Source organism: Aulonocara stuartgranti (assembly GCF_965226115.1).
Source record: "Aulonocara stuartgranti genome assembly, chromosome: 3".
Classification (NCBI taxonomy): Eukaryota; Metazoa; Chordata; class Actinopteri; order Cichliformes; family Cichlidae; genus Aulonocara; species Aulonocara stuartgranti.
The window spans coordinates 61,558,967-61,578,095 of NC_138941.1; the positions used below are offsets into that span (position 1 = coordinate 61,558,967).

General features: G+C 40.3%; 4 protein-coding genes across 5 annotated transcripts in view; all 4 read right to left on the minus strand.

Annotated features, from left to right (window-relative positions):
• On the minus strand, positions 1-2,847 carry LOC309694782 (low affinity immunoglobulin gamma Fc region receptor III-like). The gene is made up of 6 exons (XM_082514986.1): positions 2,046-2,847; positions 1,926-1,961; positions 1,346-1,618; positions 1,021-1,266; positions 772-945; positions 1-665 (listed from the first exon to the last, which is right to left on the minus strand). Exons 1-6 carry the CDS (start codon positions 2,092-2,094, stop codon positions 562-564), a joined length of 882 nt encoding a protein of 293 aa, XP_082371112.1. The 5' UTR covers positions 2,095-2,847; the 3' UTR covers positions 1-561.
• Positions 2,848-5,856: 3,009 nt separating this feature from the next.
• On the minus strand, positions 5,857-10,674 carry LOC309703171 (low affinity immunoglobulin gamma Fc region receptor II-like; the record flags this gene model as incomplete). Its single annotated transcript, XM_082527880.1, has 6 exons — positions 5,857-6,696; positions 6,801-6,959; positions 7,023-7,268; positions 7,348-7,608; positions 9,600-9,635; positions 10,665-10,674. 6 exons carry the CDS (start codon positions 10,672-10,674, stop codon positions 6,593-6,595), a joined length of 816 nt encoding a protein of 271 aa, XP_082384006.1. The 3' UTR covers positions 5,857-6,592.
• A 142-nt stretch (positions 10,675-10,816) lies between these two features.
• Positions 10,817-16,419, minus strand: LOC309703852 (low affinity immunoglobulin gamma Fc region receptor II-like). 2 transcript variants are annotated; one of them, XM_082528771.1, is made up of 7 exons: positions 16,343-16,419; positions 16,223-16,258; positions 12,917-13,180; positions 11,830-12,075; positions 11,607-11,747; positions 11,394-11,523; positions 10,817-11,304 (listed from the first exon to the last, which is right to left on the minus strand). In XM_082528771.1, the coding sequence occupies exons 1-6, from the start codon at positions 16,371-16,373 to the stop codon at positions 11,420-11,422; spliced, it is 822 nt and encodes a 273-aa protein (XP_082384897.1). In that variant the 5' UTR covers positions 16,374-16,419; the 3' UTR covers positions 10,817-11,304; positions 11,394-11,419. The 2 variants fall into 2 exon arrangements, with proteins under 2 accessions (XP_082384897.1, XP_082384896.1); XM_082528770.1 differs by having other exon boundaries at positions 10,817-11,523.
• Positions 16,420-18,236: 1,817 nt separating this feature from the next.
• The window catches only part of LOC309703172 (protein turtle-like), a gene marked incomplete at its 3' end in the record, with an annotated part of 38,832 nt that continues 37,939 nt past the window's right edge, over positions 18,237-19,129 (minus strand). Inside the window, exons 4-5 of the mRNA XM_082527881.1 lie at positions 18,449-18,625; positions 18,237-18,340 (exon numbers count right to left, since the gene is read on the minus strand). Of these exons, the coding sequence (XP_082384007.1) occupies positions 18,237-18,340; positions 18,449-18,625 (281 nt within the window). The remainder of the gene's footprint in view (positions 18,341-18,448; positions 18,626-19,129) is intronic.

The following is a 19,129-nucleotide window of genomic DNA, read 5'->3' on the forward strand; positions in this document are numbered from 1 at the left end:
CAGGATGTGGCTTTAATAACAAAAAAGCACCAACAAGAAAGAGTCAATTTCAAGGCTCACTGAAAAATTCACAGTTTGTGTTGATCCAGGAAGAGGTGAAAAGACAAAAACTGCATTAGTCCAGTCTGAGTCATGTGATCATGTGTTTACAGTCAGGCACCAAAACGCTATGACAGCATCTGTGTGTGATGGGTAGATTTTATTCCGGTCAGAACCATCAGGACACCAGCTACTCCAGTGAGGTGATCAGGTAGGATGTGGAAACATGAAATACCAAAATAAAACAGGAAGTAGCGTGACTTTGTCTTTTTCTCTGATATTTGACCTGAAAATGTCTTTCATGTAAAAATAAGCTGAAAACGTCTTTCAGTGACAGAGAGCTGCAGTGATGCACACACACAGTACATGATGATCTCCTCCTGTGAGCAGGAATATTTACTGTTTATCTACATAAAAATATCCAGAGATGATCATCAGAGTCCATTTATCCAAATAATCTCAACATCAGAGATGGAAAGGACAAAGTTAGTGAGACTCACAGAGACACAACAGAGCTCTGATTCAGAAGTGATACTCTGTGGTGATATCAGTGATTACATCATCATGCTCATTATCCAATCCCTGGTCAGGAAGAGTGGGCTTGGTTGAATCACTGATGCCAATTCCTGAAAAAAACAAAACAAATGTAGAATATCTATCGGCTGTTTATTGATGAAGAGACAGGATTTAATCATCAGCACATTCATTGATCAGTGAATGATTCAGTGTTACCTCTGGCTCTGCATTGATATAAAGACATCATGATGAGAGTGGAGATGATATATGGAGAGAAAACCACCAGGTGGAGGACTATTCTGAATACAAGCTGTAGAGAGGAGTCAGCAGTCAGATCTGGAGCGGTGGGAATAGTTGTAGTGGTGGGTGGAGGTGTGGTTGTAGGTTTGTCTGCAGAGAGAATCCCACCTGTTCAGGTGAATATGTGGATGAAATAAGAGGTGAAATCAGAGTGAAGCTCCTCACCTGTGACAGTGATCCAGCTGGATGGAGACTCTCCATGACCGCTGATGTCACACTTGTAGAGGCCTTCATCAGACCTGGAAACATGCTGGATGGTCATGTGACCTGTAGGCTGCTTCCTGATGAGGGAGCCATCTTTATAGAAAGCAGCTGGGAGGTTGGAGGGAGTGGTCTTTGTTTTACAGAGCAGAGTGACGTCATCTCCCTCCATCACAGGGAGGACAGGACTCTGCAGGATCACTGATCCACCTCAACACAGAGACAAACTACAGCATTTCATCCATTTACACACAGCTTCATCAACACTAACTCCACACACTCAGCTTACCAGTGACTGTCAGGTTAACCATGTTACTGATGGGACCCTCTCTGGACTCACACCAGTAAACCCCACTATCCTGTGGATCAGTGTAGCTGATGTTACAGGAAGAAATTATTGAACCAGACCATTTTCCCCACCCATCTCCACACTGAGTCCTCTGTCGTTTGCTTGTGTTTCTCCTCAGAGTCCATCCAGCAGAGCTGTCGTCCTCCTCACAGCTCAGAGACACAAAGTCTCCTTCAAAGAACTGAGAGCTGCTGGGACTCACAGTCAGACGAGCTGTGAGGAAGAAGAGGAGACACATACATTACATTGTTATCAGGCATATTTTACACTGACTGAATTCACATTGTGAGTTGTTTTATGCTGACTTTCAGTGATGGGAAATTATCACTTTCGTTCTTGCACCTCACATTTATATGACATCTAATCATTTCGACTGATATAATAACATGATTAGATACACCGACAATGACTGAGGAGGAGTCTGTCTGCAGTTAGCTGCACCATGTTCTTAATAAATGTGTCCCACAGTCTCCTGAGAGAGTGAGTCAGGTTTACAGAGTGACAGAAGAAGGTTACTGACCTTGGTTTGTGGTGCAGCTCAGCAGTGAGATCAGAACTAAAGAGAAATTAAACTCAGGTTAGTTCAGAGTTTCACATTCAACAAGACAGCAGAGGCATGAAAAACACAGAGTGAGCTTACAGAGCAGACACAGCAGAGACGTTTCCTCCATCCTGCTGCTCAATGACATCACACCAACACTGACATCAGCTCATGGTTACACTGAGTAAAACCCTCCTCTTCCTCTTTCTCTGTCTCTGGGTGACATACTTAAAAAGTGTGAAGGAAAAAATGTCCATCCCGGTTTTCCCTCCAAGGCACGAGCGATAAGCAGAGTTTTGTCCTTTCCTTATAAGATTCCTAATTATTTAAAGTAACACTCAGGTATGCCATTCAGCTGGGTTAGTTACGACGTCGGGAGCAGCTTGGGAGAACAAGAAAACAGAGACTGCTTTAGGTTGCCTTCCCAATCGACTCAAAGGTTTATTTAGTACATAACAGCTTATATAGAGGAAAAAAAGGTTCGTGTGTCAGCAAGTTCTCAGTTCAAACCGGTACAGACTAAATAAGGAAACGTCTTCCTGCCTTGTGAGCAAAGAAGTATCCTGTGTGTAGTTTATCAGTTCAGCTACAATTTATGATCATCCCAGCAAAATACACAGAATACAGAGTTCTTTCATTAGTGAATTCTGAAACAAACCACCTGGCCTTTAACGAGCCTTTTTCTAAGAGATAAAGAAGGGAGGATGGGAGTAAGGAAGTGGTCTCGTCTCTGTGGTGTTTTCAACCTTGGGGTACCAGCCTGTGAGTCTTACACATTAATTCTTGGGTCAGAGAGAAAGAGAAAAACAACTATTAAATGGGCCTTATTGAGTAACTCTTTTCTGTATAATATCACAATAAAACAATATCCTGTAAATGCTACCATGGTATCAAAATATCACAACAAAGTGCTTATGAAAAATTGATCAGGCAGTTAGACATAAATATGCTGACCAATGACCAATACTGACAAAGAATTCATGACATCTTGCTTTTTTTCTTCACCCCGCCTTTTTTTTTTTTCCTTAAACAGCAGAGCAAAAAAGGAAACCCTCGAAATAAACACTCTTACTCAATCCTTTTCTGCTTCAACTTCCTCTTCTTTCTTCTCGCTGATGGCAGCATCATTTTTTCCACATTTTCCCTTGTGGTTAGAAAAAACCTTGTGTGAAAAAGCTTTGTGTGTTTATTTCTCTGCTTCCTTGAAACCAAAGTTTTACACGTTTCAAATGAATATTGAATAAGAATTAAAAGCAACAATATCTACGACTGACAGTTGACCCTGAATGCAAAATCAGTACCTGTGTGATGCCTTCACTGAGTATCTCACCTCCTTGGAGGGAAAGTTACGCAGCTCTTTCTTGACAATTACATTTTAAATATATCGACTATGCTAATGTAATGTGTCTTCCTGTAGTTGACTGCACGTTAACTGTGCAAACTTTAGTTGTTTTGTGCATCTCTCTGTTCCAACCACTGACTTGTGGTCAAAAAGAGTAAACACATTGAGTGGCTGCAAAACCTCAGACTACACATCATGCTCTAGTTAACATTTAGAAAGGTGTAAAGCAGACATGTGTTGGATACAGATAGTTGTGTTCATGTACCTACAGTGAAAACACAGAGTCAAACATTATCTACCAATAATGTTTATAGGAGACGCTGTGACATGAACGAAAAGGGCTAAAAATTCACTGATTTGTTGACATTCAAAGGACAATACCTAAAAAACACAGAGGTAACAGAAAACATGGACACTACCTGACGTAAACTTACACATTTGTGGATTCCTCTACAGATATCAGATGTAAACTACAGATGGAGAGGATCATCATCAGCATTCTGTCAGTGTCTATATCTGAAAATAAAGATTTTTAACAACTCAGTGATTTGTTGACTTTCTGCCTAAAAACAAAAAATAGAGACAGTAAAAAACACGGACATTTACTTACTTTGAGTCACACGTTTGTGAAATCCTCTACACATTTACCAATCCAAGTACAGACATGGATTTTAGTGCACACACAAAATGACATTTACAGACACACATGCATTTGCTGCAACAATATCCACATAGAATCCTCTTTCACATGAGTTGGACAATGTAAGGAAAGCTCCATGTGCGAATTACGGAGAAAGCTGTAAGTTGTCAGCATTAGCAAATCGTACATTTTAACATTAGCTTTTTAAAATTGTATTTTAATCCTCAATGTTCTCAGAGGTTTGTGCTCAGTCAGGAAGATAAGAAGCGATCCCTGAATCCACTCCCAGTCACATGATGTTATTTTTACCATCTACTGGACACTATTTAAAGTAACATGTCAGTATCTGTGAGGGAAAGTGCATGATGCATATCCTCATCTGAGCAACCAGATTGTCCATTGATTTCAATCACAAAACAGGAAAAACTATAATAAAACAGTCCTTATCAATAACTCTTTTATGTGTTCCTCAAATATCACTGCAGGTTTCATTTAGAGATAAACTGGATGCTACTGTCAATAATTAGTAACAGAGTTGCTGTCGTACACATAATGATGATAGAAATCTTCCTCTATGAAAGAATATTTGGTTTTTAATTTAGATAAAATGATCCAAAGATGAACATCAGACTCAATTTATTGTAATAATCTCCACAACAGAGATGGAGAGGACAAAGTTAGTGAGACGCCAACATCATCATGCGTATCATTCAATCCCTGCTCAGAGCGAGCAGATAGGATCAAGGTATAAAGATTGTTTAGTAACGAGTCCATTAGCTGAGCTATGCCAGAAAGCAGTTAGTGAACACCAGAGTGGTGTAAATCATGTCCTCTCTGTCATCCTCTACACGAGTCCTCAGGGTCCATTTCTTGTTCAAAACACTGTGCTGTACATTATGATTCAAATAAAGACTCCAAGGTAGAGTGAATTAACAAATAGTGAATGTTTACTAAGGGTTACATTGCAAAGATCCAACTAACTCCAAAGGTTAAATAAAAAAAAGGAATCAGCAAACCAAAGTCCAGGTAGTTTCAGGAAACACCAGGAGTCTAATCAGCTCATCAGAAAAGAGGACAAAACAGGAAATACCAAAATAAAACAGAATGTACCAAAACATGTTCCTTTAACACCTGATCTGAAAACATCTGCAGGTTTCATTTAGAAATAAGTTGGATTATTTGTACAAAACAGTAGTTACAGAGCTGCAGTGGTAAACACACAAACAAACCAGGAGATTTAAGCTAGAATACAAAACAAAATATGGCAAGAATAATAAATATGACTTAAATTTCAAGTTAAAAAGTACTGGAGCAAAGACCCAGGCCTGTGAACAGTCCATGGACCTGAGAAGGAAGGAGAGGGACTGAGGAAATATCCAGAGGAAACATTATCTATATAGCAGATGTTTGGTGTTTTTTCTCCAACATCAGATCTGAAAGCATCTGCAGGTTTGAATTTTTAGAAATAATCTGAATGCTTTGAAGAATCCCTTAGTTACAGAGCTCCAGTAACACACACAGTATATGATGAAAATCCGCCTCTTAGGATCAATCTATTTGATCTTCCCCTGCCAGTGGCAGACACCCTCAGACATCGCTGCGTTGGTGGTTCTTTGTGTCCGGGGGTGGGCGTCCAGGTACCCACCGGCTCACTCCTGGTGGCTGCTTGTCGAGGCCTGGAGCCTGGGGCTCGCTCGGGCCTCTTCGGGGGTCGGGTGTCCTCGGCCTCTCAGCCTGGGGCTCGGTCACTCTGGCACAGCTGACTGCAACCCAGCTTTGCCAGACGGGCACGTCACTGCAACCCCCCCTGGCTTCTGCTCCGCGGCTGCTGAGTGAGCCCTCATCTGGGACTCTCCTCAGCTCTTTCTGGGACAGTGGCGCAGCTGCCCCTCTGTTGGTCTTCTTGGTCTCTTGTGTTCTGAGGGCCTCTGGATGTCTGGAGTTTTGATCTCCTCCATACCTGCTTCATGCCCTGGAGGACGGGGCTGTGGCCCCCCCACACCCTCTAGCAGATCATTACATGAAGGAACCTTTTAAATACAAGCGCGTCCATGCTCACAGGTGTACACACGGGTGCTCACACCCACAAACTACACCCTTTTTGGCTCCTACCTCAAAGCACACTGTGTTCTGTTGATCTTATGTGCTGCACAATAATGTTTAATATTTAGTATTTACTGTTATATTCACATAGATCATCACGATGATGTTGTTTATTATATTGCTCTCTTTTTTGCTTGTTTTCTCTTTTTTCTCTCTCAACAGGTGATCCAGGTGATTGATATATGTATTTTTTGTCTGTTTTGTTGGTTTATGTTTTTTGCCCTCTATGACAGTTCCTCTTTCCTGCTGTTTTCCTTTCTCCCTTTTCCTTTCCCAGTCAAGTCTGTCCTGTATTTAGCAAGTGAAAATAGAATAAAATAAACAATAAAAGGTGAATTCAATAGACCATTACGGCAAGGTTGGGATGGTCCATTTGGTAAAGTAAATCCGTTGGGCATCTTTCTTTGCCTTTAGACAATAATTCTGATGGCAAAAGAGCCAAACGGGACAGGCAAAAAAAAAAAGAAAAAAAAATGATCAATTTATTTGTTTAGCTAGATGAAAATATCCCGAGATGAACATCAGAGCCCATTTATTCAGATGACACAACAGAAGTTTGTTTCAGAAACGATGCTCTGTGGTGACATCAGTAATTACGTCCTCATGTTCATCATCGAATCCCTGCTCAGGATGAGTGGGCAGGTTCAAGATGCAAAGTTTGTTCCCTGCACATACAAAATATGAAAAAGTATCAGATGTGAACCAATGAAGAGTTCAGATGAAAAGAATATAATCATCAGCATATTAAGGGATTGATTCAGAGTGTTACCTTTGGCTCTGTGTCGATATAAAGACATCATGAGGAGAGTGGAGATAAAGTATGGACAAAACACCAGCAGGTGGAGGACCACTCTGAATGCAAGCTGGAGGGAGCTGCAGTCAGTGGGTAGTGCTGAGGTGGTGGATGAAGGTGTGGTTGTATGTTTGCCTGCAGAGAGAATCCCACCTGTTCAGGTGAATATGTCGATGAAATCAGAGTGAAGCTCCTCACCTGTGACAGTGATCCAGCTGGATGGAGACTCTCCATGAGCGCTGATGTCACACTTGTAGAGGCCTTCATCAGACCTGGAAACATGCTGGATGGTCATGTGACCTGTAGGCTGCTTCCTGATGAGGGAGCCATCTTTATAGAAAGCAGCTGGGAGGTTGGAGGGAGTGGTCTTTGTTTTACAGAGCAGAGTGACGTCATCTCCCTCCATCACAGGGAGGACAGGACTCTGCAGGATCACTGATCCACCTCAACACAGAGACAAACTACAGCATTTCATCCATTTACACACAGCTTCATCAACACTAACTCCACACACTCAGCTTACCAGTGACTGTCAGGTTAACCATGTTACTGATGGGACCCTCTCTGGACTCACACCAGTAAACTCCACTGTCCAATGGGAACACAGTGATGTTACATGAAGAACCAGCACCTTCTCCCCACACATCTCCACACTGAGTCCTGTGTTGTTTGCTTGTGTTTCTCCTCAGAGTCCATCCAGCAGAGCTGTCGTCCTCCTCACAGCTCAGAGACACAAAGTCATATTCAAAGAACTGAGAGCTGCTGGGACTCACAGTCAGACGAGCTGTGAGGAATTTAGTGTATTTTAACTAAAATTAATTGACCTGCTGACTTTTCCAGTTCATTAATGGGATGACAGGAAGACATTACCATAAGCATACATTAAGGTAATTGCGTTGCATTTGTATCTAATTAGTAATTTAATGAATTATTATTCTTAAGAACACTACTGCAAACAACCAACACCATCTAGATAACAATCACAGGAATATTTCAGGGGTTTTTTAAGCATCACATTTATTTAACTTCACCTCAGCTTATCAAAAGTCACAACAAAAATCACAGTGTGATCTCCAAGTCTGCATAAGTCTGCACTAACATGTCATCATCTATGTTTTTTCATCATGATTTTATGCTGACAGTTGCAACACAACATATCTCTGTGTGTAATTAGTTACTTTTTAAAGGCAGTAAATGGGCTTTTTAAATAATGAACTGTTAGTCTCACAGCCTTCGTGAAATGTTCATAAAATTAATGATCTGTCAGGTTAGTTCGTCTTTTTTATCTGTAAAAATGGACGAATAAATACAGAAATGAGAGAAAAATGTGACCCTCATTGTATTAATATTTCATAACTGTCAGATTACAGATGCATGAAGTAGTCGAGGACTAAATTCAAACACATTGTGATCCTGATTCATCATTGGCTGCAGTAACAACTAACAATGTTAATGACTTTAAACTGCGTGACAGCGCCATATAATGAACTCACTGACCTTGGTTTGTGGTCCAGCTCAGCAGTGAGATCACAACTAAAGAGAAATTAAACTCAGGTTAGTTCAGAGTTTGTGGTGTTTCATGAAGTGATCAGAGAGCAGCGCAGACACAGCATCTCTGTGAGCTGATTGTAAGGAAAGACTGAAGCAGAATCAGAGCAGGAAGGAGGAAGATTGTTGGATTCAAACACGTGAAGAAGATTCATATTACAGACAAACGTCACTGAAAACAAACTACAGAGTGTTTTATGAGCTTTTTAAAGATTTCATCATCTGAATCTTCCAGAAATACACAGAGTGAACTTACAGAGCAGCCACAACAGAGATGTTTCCTCCATTTAAATCCTCAAACTTTCTGTTAGATGAAGTTGATCCTTTTCTTCAGGACGATGGAGGAGTTTTCTTTGAAGCTGTCAGAGACGAGGACGATGTTAAACACAAAGTTTGATCTTCTTGTTAGTGACAGCAGGTCAGCTGAGACTTGTTGCTGCTTTTCTGTTCTGATGTCAGAGAGACATAAACTGTGTGGCTGCGACTGCACCCTGCATCACCAACAACACACTGACTTTAGTTCAGCTCAAGCATCATAAACTGGCTTCAGTGCAACTAAAACCTGCATGAGCCTAAAACAAGAAGCAATGAACCAATTATCACATCTACTTTAACATGTGCAGTCTGAGTCCTAACGTAACAATAATGTTCACATGATCTCAGATCTATAAATGGTGTCTGCTCCCTGACATCAATCCTAAGAAGTAACTGAGATCAGCAGCAGTTTGACAGCCAGTAAACGCTTCTCTCTGCTTCTTCTTCTTTCTGCATCATTACATGTCACAGGGTCAGTGCGCTTTTCTCTACCAGGAAGCAATTTTATATGAGAGTTAACCCCACAAACACAAACATGTGGTCCTAATAAACACTGACAGAAAATCAGCTTTATTCTTATTGACTGCTCCAGCTGGCTCAAACACTGAAGAACTACACAGTAGAACATGAGCTGATGTTTATACCTGAAGTGTAAATGACACATTTCTTTTCTATAAATTCAGTTTTAACTGCAATTGGGTGTTGAATAAAAATATTCTATTGCACAGATATATTTCCTTATGTGTGGATGTTTAATTTAGAAAAACAGGTGACATCATCTAAGACTGTCAGAAAATCAGGTTTGTTGATGCAACAGGGAGAGGATTTTTTTATTTTATTTAAATGAATGTGTCCCACAGTCTCCTGAGAGAGTGAGTCAGGTTTACAGTGTGACAGAAGAAGGTTACTGACCTTGGTTTGTGGTGCAGCTCAGCAGTGAGATCAGAACTAAAGAGAAATTAAACTCAGGTTAGTTCAGAGTTCTGAAACGTTTCCTCGTGCTGCTCGCTGATATCAGACAAAGACTGAGTTCAGGTCACTCTCATACAGAGTAAAACCCTCCTCTTCCTCCTCAGCTGTGACTCGGTGCCAGTGTTGTGGTTTCCTCTCTGAACTTCACGCAAAAGTTAAATTATTTGGTGGAAATAAAGCAGAAATACAAAATTTTAAATGAAAAAAATTGAACCAGAACATGAAGTAAAGATCAACAGCAACAAAATCTACAACTGCACCTGAAGGCAACTTTAGCAGTTGTGTGATGCCTTCACTGACTCTCTGACCTTTACTTGTGAAATAAATGCATCAAGCACTGTTTGAAATACATTTTCACAATTAAATTAAAATAAATTCTTAAGTGTTTTATTGACAATAATGATTTTATCAGTCATGTTGCAGATTGTTACAAACCTGCTGTGTCTTCCTGTGGCTGACTGTAGTTTAGCTGCGAGGTTTTTGAGTTGGAGGTGGGCTTTAGCTTCTCTCTGTTTCAACCTCTGACTTGTGGTCAGAAAGGCAGTGAGTTCACTGTTTGGCTGCTCAACATCAGACTGCACGTCACAAACTGATGGCTTTTAAAGAACATCCTACCTATCAGCACTAAAGCACAGTGCTGATAGAAAACATGGACCTACTTTAACTCTGTTACTGAGTCTTAGAAATGTCTGACAGTCATGAATGATAAATATGATTTCAATTCTGCTGTTTTCTAGACTCCAATTAATTTTTTATTGAATGTATTTCAGTTTGATTAATTTCTCATTTTTGTTATTATCATGACCATATAATGCCCAAGTAGCATCCTCTGTAGATGAAGAAGCTAGCATAATACTTTTCACTATTTTGCAGGTATCTCTATCTGTATCTAGCGACAAATTGCATGATCCAACACCAACTAATCTTTCATACTGACTGTGGGTCTTATGAGCCAGGCTGTGACAATGTAAGGCTTGTGTGGGATTCAGACCTGGGACCTCTCACAACCTGTCATACGAGGCTATGACAAAAACAGATGGAGAAAAAGTGCAGGGGGTATCACAGCTAAAACCAAATGAGCTGTAGGTACACGAACGAGAGGAACAGTTTAAAGAGTTTCACAAGATATCATTTTAATAGCAAAAGCACCAATAAGAAAGAGTCAATTTCAACACTTTTACACTCTGTCAGTATCTGTGAGTGAGCAGCAGCAACAACCTGGCCGTTGGAATTCAGTCAGAAACGTCAACAATAGGACGCCAGGTAGTTCAAACTGATGATCGCGAAGGAGGCAGAGCAAGCAGAGTTGGCAAAAGTTCAGACATTAAGTACAAATACAAACACTACTGTAAAAAAATACTCCAGTAAAAGTTGAAGTACTGATTCAAGTTCCTTACTCAAGTATAAGTAGAAAAGTGCAGGCTCTGAAATGTACTCATTAGCTCTATTTTCAGTCACCTACATTGTAGAGGGTGACTTTGCCTGTAAACAGTAAAATGTGCACAGTCAGAGGTTAAAGTGGGTTCAGTAGGTGGAGAAACTCTAAAATTGATTGTAGTGACTGAGTGTAGGGCATACAATCATAAGTCAATATAATTTCTATTGATAGCTCCAGTAGATTTTCTTGGGAACATTTGCTGCTTATCTACATAAAAATATCCAGAGATGAACATCAGAGTCCTTTTATTCATATAAGATTCACAACAGAGGTGGAGAGGACAACATTAGTGAGACCTAAAGAGAAGCACCAAAGCTCTGATTCAGAAGTGATACTCTGTGGTGACATCAGAGATGACATCATAATGCTCATCGTCCAGTCGCTGCTCAGGCTGAGTGGGCAGGATCGGGACACGGAAGATTTTTCCTGTAAAAATGTATGAAGTGTTTCAGCCATTAATTTATAGAGATTTCAGCATATTGATTAATTAATGAATGATTCAGTGTTACCTTTAGCTCTCTTTCGATACAAAGACACCATGAGGAGAGTGGAGATGACGTATGGACAGAACACCACCAGGTGGAAGAGCAGTCTAATCACAAAGTGGAGTAAGGACGAGTCAGGGGGCAGAGGTGTGGTTATATGTTTTTCTGCAGAGAGAATATATGGTTATTTCAACCACATGTGAATATATAATGAAAAAAGAGGTAACATAAAAGTGAAGCTCCTCACCTGTGACAGTGATCCAGCTGGATGGAGACTCTCCATGAGCGCTGATGTCACACTTGTAGAGGCCTTCATCAGACCTGGAAACATGCTGGATGGTCATGTGACCTGTAGGCTGCTTCCTGATGAGGGAGCCATCTTTATAGAAAGCAGCTGGGAGGTTGGAGGGAGTGGTCTCTGTTTTACAGAGCAGAGTGACGTCATCTCCCTCCATCACAGGGAGGACAGGACTCTGCAGGATCACTGATCCACCTCAACACAGAGACAAACTACAGCATTTCATCCATTTACACACAGCTTCATCAACACTTTAATGCCTGGCTTCTGATGTCCTTGTCTCGTCTCGTGTAACTTTAACCCTCAGAGAGTCTTTCAGTCTTGTTCTCTAAAACCTAAAGAAGATGGATTTGATCATCTGGTAACTGGGTTCATTAGTGCCCGATCCCAAAACGTAACATATTACGCTATGTGACAACACATCTCTATGCTACACGTTCAGAAACAGGAGGAAACATGAGAACTGTTTGGACTGAATCAACACATGTATATTTATTTTACTTTCTCTTCATGAATAGTTTTGGAAAACTCTATCAAACACGATTAAGGTTGTTGTTAAAGTTAGGGATAAGTTTATGGTTGGAATAATAATAATAATGTATACTTCATTGAGCGATGGGAAGGGTGCAGCATCATGCCGCAGGACCGTATGCTGCTGTCTACACCGGCGAACTCTCACCCCATTTACCCACCCCTTTAGCTTCCTGATGATGTGATGTGTTTACGTGTCATGGTGTGAAGATTCATGTGCTTTTTGTGCTGAGGGGTTTTTGTTTTCTGTTCTCATACTGATCTTCTACCAGGAGCTCAGTCTGAGTAGAGTTCTCTTTTCTCTCCTCCACTGCCCTCTTGTGTCCTACATTTCATTTGTTTTCTTTCCACTACCTGTTCTGACCTGTCTCGCCAATGTGATTTTTGTGTAATATATGTATGGTTGGAGGAGGTCCAATCTTGCTACAGGCAACTGCAAGTGACAAATAAAAGCTTTGTCATCATCATAATCATCATCAACACAAACTCCACACACTCAGCTTACCAGTGACTGTGAGGTTAATCATGTTGCTGACGGCACCCTCTCTGGACTCACACCAGTAAACTCCAGTGTCCCATTCAGGAATAACTTTCATGCTACAGAAATATCCTGGTCCTTCTCCCCACACATCTCCGCACTCAGCTCTTTTGTCTGTGCTTGTGTTTCTCCTCAGAGTCCATCCAGCAGAGCTGTCGTCCTCCTCACAGCTCAGAGACACAAAGTCATATTCAAAGAACTGAGAGCTGCTGGGACTCACAGTCAGACGAGCTGTGAGGAACAGGAGATGATATATAATATATTATAGCCATTTTTCAATAATTCTGACACTATGTTGAACAGCTCCTTCGAATCGATGGTTTCTGTGGAAGCATATACACTTGGACAAATAAAGAGGATAATATCTGATTCATTGTTATTTTTGCTGTGAAGAGCAATATACGCTTCTCATTTACTTAAACACTGAGATCAAAAGTGTTCATAAAAGTTGCTTTAATCAAACATTTACTGACATATAGAGGGAAAGAAAGAGACTCTTGGATGAGCTCCAAAGAGTTACAGGAGAGAGAGATCGGCTCTGTGCTGTGATTGTATTAAATTATATCAGAAAATCAGACAGAACAATTTCCAGCTCTAACTTTCATCTGTTTTCGTCTTTCCTTTTCTTACTGACAGAAAATATCTCAAAAACCGAGAAAGTCATGCAGATTTATTTAACCAAAACGTCAAACTCAGACTAAATGAAAAATAATGCATATGTCATCTATCCATAGCAGCATGCATATCAAATAAAGTTTTAGGAAAGTTTCTTCATTCTTTGCTGAAAAAGTTCTGTTTCTTCCGATTTAAAGAAAATAGGTATTTATCAGTTTGAAATGGACTATTACAGTTATTACAGTTTCCCAGAATTAGCCAGTGATAGCTTTTGTAAAATATGTCCTTTCTTGTCGAAGGAAAACTATTTTTATTTTTAAAAAAATATTATTTTCAAAATTAAACTTGAGAAAGTTGATCGGCCCATTGCTTAAGTGTTTGGATTCTGGCGCCTAGGTCCATGCACAAAGCTACAGGAGCTTCTAGCTTTGTTTGACTGTGTGTACAACAAACCCGATGACATTAACTACCAGAAAGTTGAAAGGCCAAACAAAAACACACTTTGACACCAAAGACTGGGCAGGCAAATGATTCAGCACCAAAACAGCTAAAAACGTTTGTGGTTATTAAAATAAAAATGCTCATCTTTTCTAAGGACCTTGCAAAGAAAAGCATCTGGACTTCTTTAAGTTGCTTGAAGACACTTCACCTCTTATCTGAGAAGCTTCTTCAGTTCTAAGGTCAAAGGGTGGACAGTCCCAGATTTAAGCTCTGTGGGTGTGTCCCACAAGAGGGTCATGGACCCCTCATCATCCTCTACCTATTCACACGAGCCAAGGTGTGAAAACAGTTGTAGGCCACAATCTGAATCTGTCATGATGTAAAAAAGCTTCTTGGATGAGAGGTGAAACATACAGACGCTTTTCTTTCCAAGCTCCTCAGACTACGATGACCTGGATGACTGAGAACCAGTCATCCAGACATGCCCATCTTTTCTCACTATATTCATACATTTGTTTATTGTGCATTGTACTGGATTACTAAGCAACTGAAACAGCCTCACATATGTTAACACAGGGGAAAATAGTATTTGCTGAAGTACACTGTTTTTGTCAGCTTGTTTACTTTAACAGTCTCAATGTTTCTTTCCTTGTTGTACAGGGATTTCTCCGTTTGTACAGACATCGGTTTCAGGTTGTTTCGAAAGATCAGTATAATTTTAGCTAGTTGGTTTCAGTATTTCTCAAAGCCTCGCTATCTTTTACAACCCTTAACCTCGTACAAATGGAAGATAATTTCTGCTGACCTTTGGTTTGTTTCATCTGCAACATTTTTAGCATTCCTAGTCTAATTCTGATAATTTTGATAAATTCAAAAATTGTAGGAAAAAAAGTAGCCAGAAAAGCACAGGACAAATCGACTGTGCTAAACTGGCCAATTACAATAGTCGTGAGCTGCATTGACCCGACTTGAAGTCACAGTTTTCTGGAGGTGTCCATCGGGCTAGTTGGAAAGTTAGGACATTGAGGTTAAAATAGACTTTCCGGTTACTTCATAGGTTGCAACACAGATTTCCCACAGGAGTCTAAACAAGACCTTAGGAAAAAAACTAACAAATGGACAACTGTACCCTCATACACACAATAATAACATGGACTAAACCACCACTCAAAACCACTAGCACTTTATATAGCCTCTGTAGGAATTATCTACATATTTCACTGATCTAAACTGCACTACTGTAAATGCTGTAGACACAATCATTCTGTACAATAGGATAATTATAATTCTACAACTGTTTACAACTGTTTATAACTTGCATAGCTCATATTTCATATTTCTGTATAGTTTTCATATTTATATCCTGTTTATACCCTGTACATAGCTTGTACACTCACTACAGCCTGTACATACTTATAGTACAGCAGATCTGTACGCTCTACTGTACAATATAAAGCGCCTTGAGGCGACTGTTGTTGTGATTTGGCGCTATATAAATAGAATAGAATTGAACCGTGACACTCCACATTGTTCTCCTCCATAAAAACGACATCTGCATCTGCTGGGTCCAAAGTGGTCAGTTACTGTCATGGAGTTGAGTGTGAGGAGTGAGGACCCAAATGCAGAGGCCTTGAGGCAGGCTAAGTTTAACTGAAAGCAAGCCGTTTATTTCGGCTGATGGTAGGAAGTACAAAAGGTAAAATATAAAGTTCAAACTTGTGAAGCAAAAAATATTAACTTATTGAAACCGAAAACATTCCAATTAAAAACTGGAACCTGTGCTAAGGCTGGACATATTATAACTGGGAGAACAGACACTTTGACAAAGAGTATACGTGAAGAAAAGGAAACTTGAGAGAATGAGACAACTAAACAATTGAAGTAAATCAAAGCATACAAGACAAAGGAAGGAACTGAAAGAGGAACAAAACTAATGCAACTATGAACTCAAATAACAACTTACACACTAACAGGAAAAATGCATGTGTGTGTAACTAGTAAGTCCAAAGAAAGTCCAAAAAGCTCAAATGCCAGGTAAATTGACCCAGTGTTTGACTTTTAACTGCTGGAAGGAGTGATTGAGGTTTAGGAAAATAATACAAACAACAAAATTCAACAAAAAAGAGGTCTGTCTGCAGTTAGCCGCACTATGTTCTTAATTAATGTGTCCCAAGAGAGTGAGTCAGGTTTACAATGTGACAGAAGAAGGTTACTGACCTTGGTTTGTGGTGCAGCTCAGCAGTGAGATCAGAACTAAAGAGAAATTAAACTCAGGTTAATTCAGAGTTTCACATTCAACAAGACAGCAGAGGCATGAAAAACACAGAGTGAGCTTACAGAGCAGACACAGCAGAGACGTTTCCTCCATCCTGCTGCTCAATGGTATCAGACCAACACTGACATCAGCTCATAGTTCACTTCAACTACAACCCTCTTCCTCTTTCTTTGTCTGTCAGTTTTGTAACTTCATCCCCACTGTATATCATGAGAGGAGTTTCTTTGTTTGACCAAAATAAACCAGGACATAAAATAAAGACAACAAACTAACAGCAGAAACTGAAGGCAACATAACTACACATCTATCTCACTCATCTACAATAAGTGAGATAGATGTGGTTTGGACAAGGCAACGTCTCCCTGCGTCAACCACTGATTTTTGGTCAGAAAGAGAGGAAATAAACTGTGTGCCTACTTCTTTCTGCCTTCACATTTTGAAAATCCTTGTTCCTTTAGTCTTGATCCTACATGTTTTTACATGTCTGAAAAGCACATCAGACACAAAGAGCTGTGTTAATATAACTGCAGTGAAAACACAGGCAGAATCGGCCTTCATCTCCTTATGATATTCAGAGGAAAAAAGTGTGTAGGTCTCTTTATATATGAAATGCAAATGATCATAAATCAGTGATTTGAAGACTTATAAAGGACATCCTGCCTAAGGATCATACAGAGCTGAAAGAAAACATGGATGTTGATCTCCTTTAACTCTGTTAATGAGTTGTAGAAATGTCAGTGGGACAAGTGCTGTAGGGAGCAGTTCAGAAGGGGAATGGTCTGAAGGTGAAAACAGTTCAGAAGGTCGACCAGCAGATGACCTTGTTGGAGTCGTCTGCTGGTTTGTTAGACCTCTGTGGAGGTCTAGTGACCATTGTCCTCAAAGGGAGGATGCGTTTAGGTCTGGAATCACCTTACCCTGGTAGAGGAATGTTCAGGGAGCTGCAGTGTCCAGTTTCCTCTTTGAAAGAGGAGGGGAGCACAAGGAAGTAGCTGGTAAGAAACACAGCAAAGGAGGTGAAGGGACATGAAGTGTAACAACAACAAAATCCTTTAGCCAAGTCAGGAGTCCATTAGTCCTGGGTTCATTTCTTGGGCAAGTGCTCTGACATACAATGTAAATCAAGAATCAAATACAGACTCGAAGGCAGACTAAATTAACAAAAGTTAATCTTTATTGAGGATGAAGTTGGAATGATTCAACTAACTCCAAAAGTTACATTTTCAAAAAGCAGCGAACCAAAGTCCAGGTAGTTTCAGGGGAAAAGGTTCAGATGGAGTCACCGCCTGGTAGTTATAATTCCAGTCAAACATCAGGAGTGTAATATCCTCATCAGAAAGGAGATGAAAACAAGAATTAACAAAATAAAACAGGATGTAGAATAGCATCTTCCTCTAAAACCTAATCTGAAAACAGTTGTAGGTTTCATTTAGAAATGAGTTGAATGCTTCCTACAATAGAGTAGTTACAGAGTTGCAGTGGTAAACAAACAAAAAGGGAGAGTTAAGGTAGAATACAAAACAGAACATGAGAAGAATTAAAAAAAAGAAGATACCAAGCACAAGACAGAATAATATAAATAAATTAAATTTCAAGTTAAAACATGCTGGGGAAAAGACCTCGGCCCATGAACAGTCCAGCTATTTAATCATGCAGGACAGGGACATAAAACATGAACATTATCTATGTAACAGTTTTTAGGTTTTCCTCCAATATCAGATCTGAAAACATCTGCAGGTTTGATTCAGAAATAACCTGAATACTTGGTGAAAAATACCTTAGGTACAGAGCTGCAGTAACATACACAGTACATCATGGAAATCCTCATCTTAGGATGAATATTTGTTGTTTGTCTGCATGAAAATATCCAGAGATGAACGTCAGAGTCCTCCAATGACGTCAGAGGTGAAGAGGACAAAGTTAGTGAGGACCACAGAGACACAACAGAAGTTTGTTTCAGAAGCGATGCTCTGTGGTGACATCAATAATTACATCCTCATGTTTATCCTCTAATCCCTGCTCAGGATGAGTGGGAGGGATTGAGACGGAAAGTTTGTTCCCTGCACAAACAAAAAATATGAAAAAGTATCAGATGTGAGACAATGAAGATTTCAGAACAAAAGGAGTTCATCATCAGCACACTAAGTGAGGAAATGATTCAGTTTTACCTTTAGCTCTGTGTCGATATAAAGACACCATGAAGAGAGTGGAAATGAAATATGGACAGAACACCACCAGGTGGAGGACCACTCTGATAGCAAGGTGGAGGGTGGAGGAGTGAGAGGCCAGTGTTGTGGAAGAGGGAAGAGCAGAGGTGATGGGCTTCACTGTGGCTGTAGGTTTTTCTGCAGAGAGAATCAGGTTCAGGTGAATATGTGGATGAAATAGGAGGTAACATAAGAGTGAAGCTCCTCACCTGTCACAGTGATCCAGCTGGATGGAGACTCTCCATGACCGCTGATGTCACACTTGTAGAGGCCTTCATCAGACCTGGAAACATGCTGGAGGGTCATGTGACCTGTAGTCTCATTCCCAGTGAAGACGCCATCTTTATAGAAAGCAGCTGGGAGGTTGGAGGGAGTGGTCTTTGTTTTACAGAGCAGAGTGACGTCATCTCCCTCCATCACAGGGAGGACAGGACTCTGCAGGATCACTGATCCACCTCAACACAGAGACAAACTACAGCATTTCATCCATTTACACACAGCTTCATCAACACTAACTCCACACACTCAGCTTACCAGTGACTGTCAGGTTAACCATGTTACTGATGGTACCCTCTCTGGACTCACACCAGTAAACTCCACTGTCCAATGGGAGGATAAAGCTGATGTTACAGGAAGAACCAG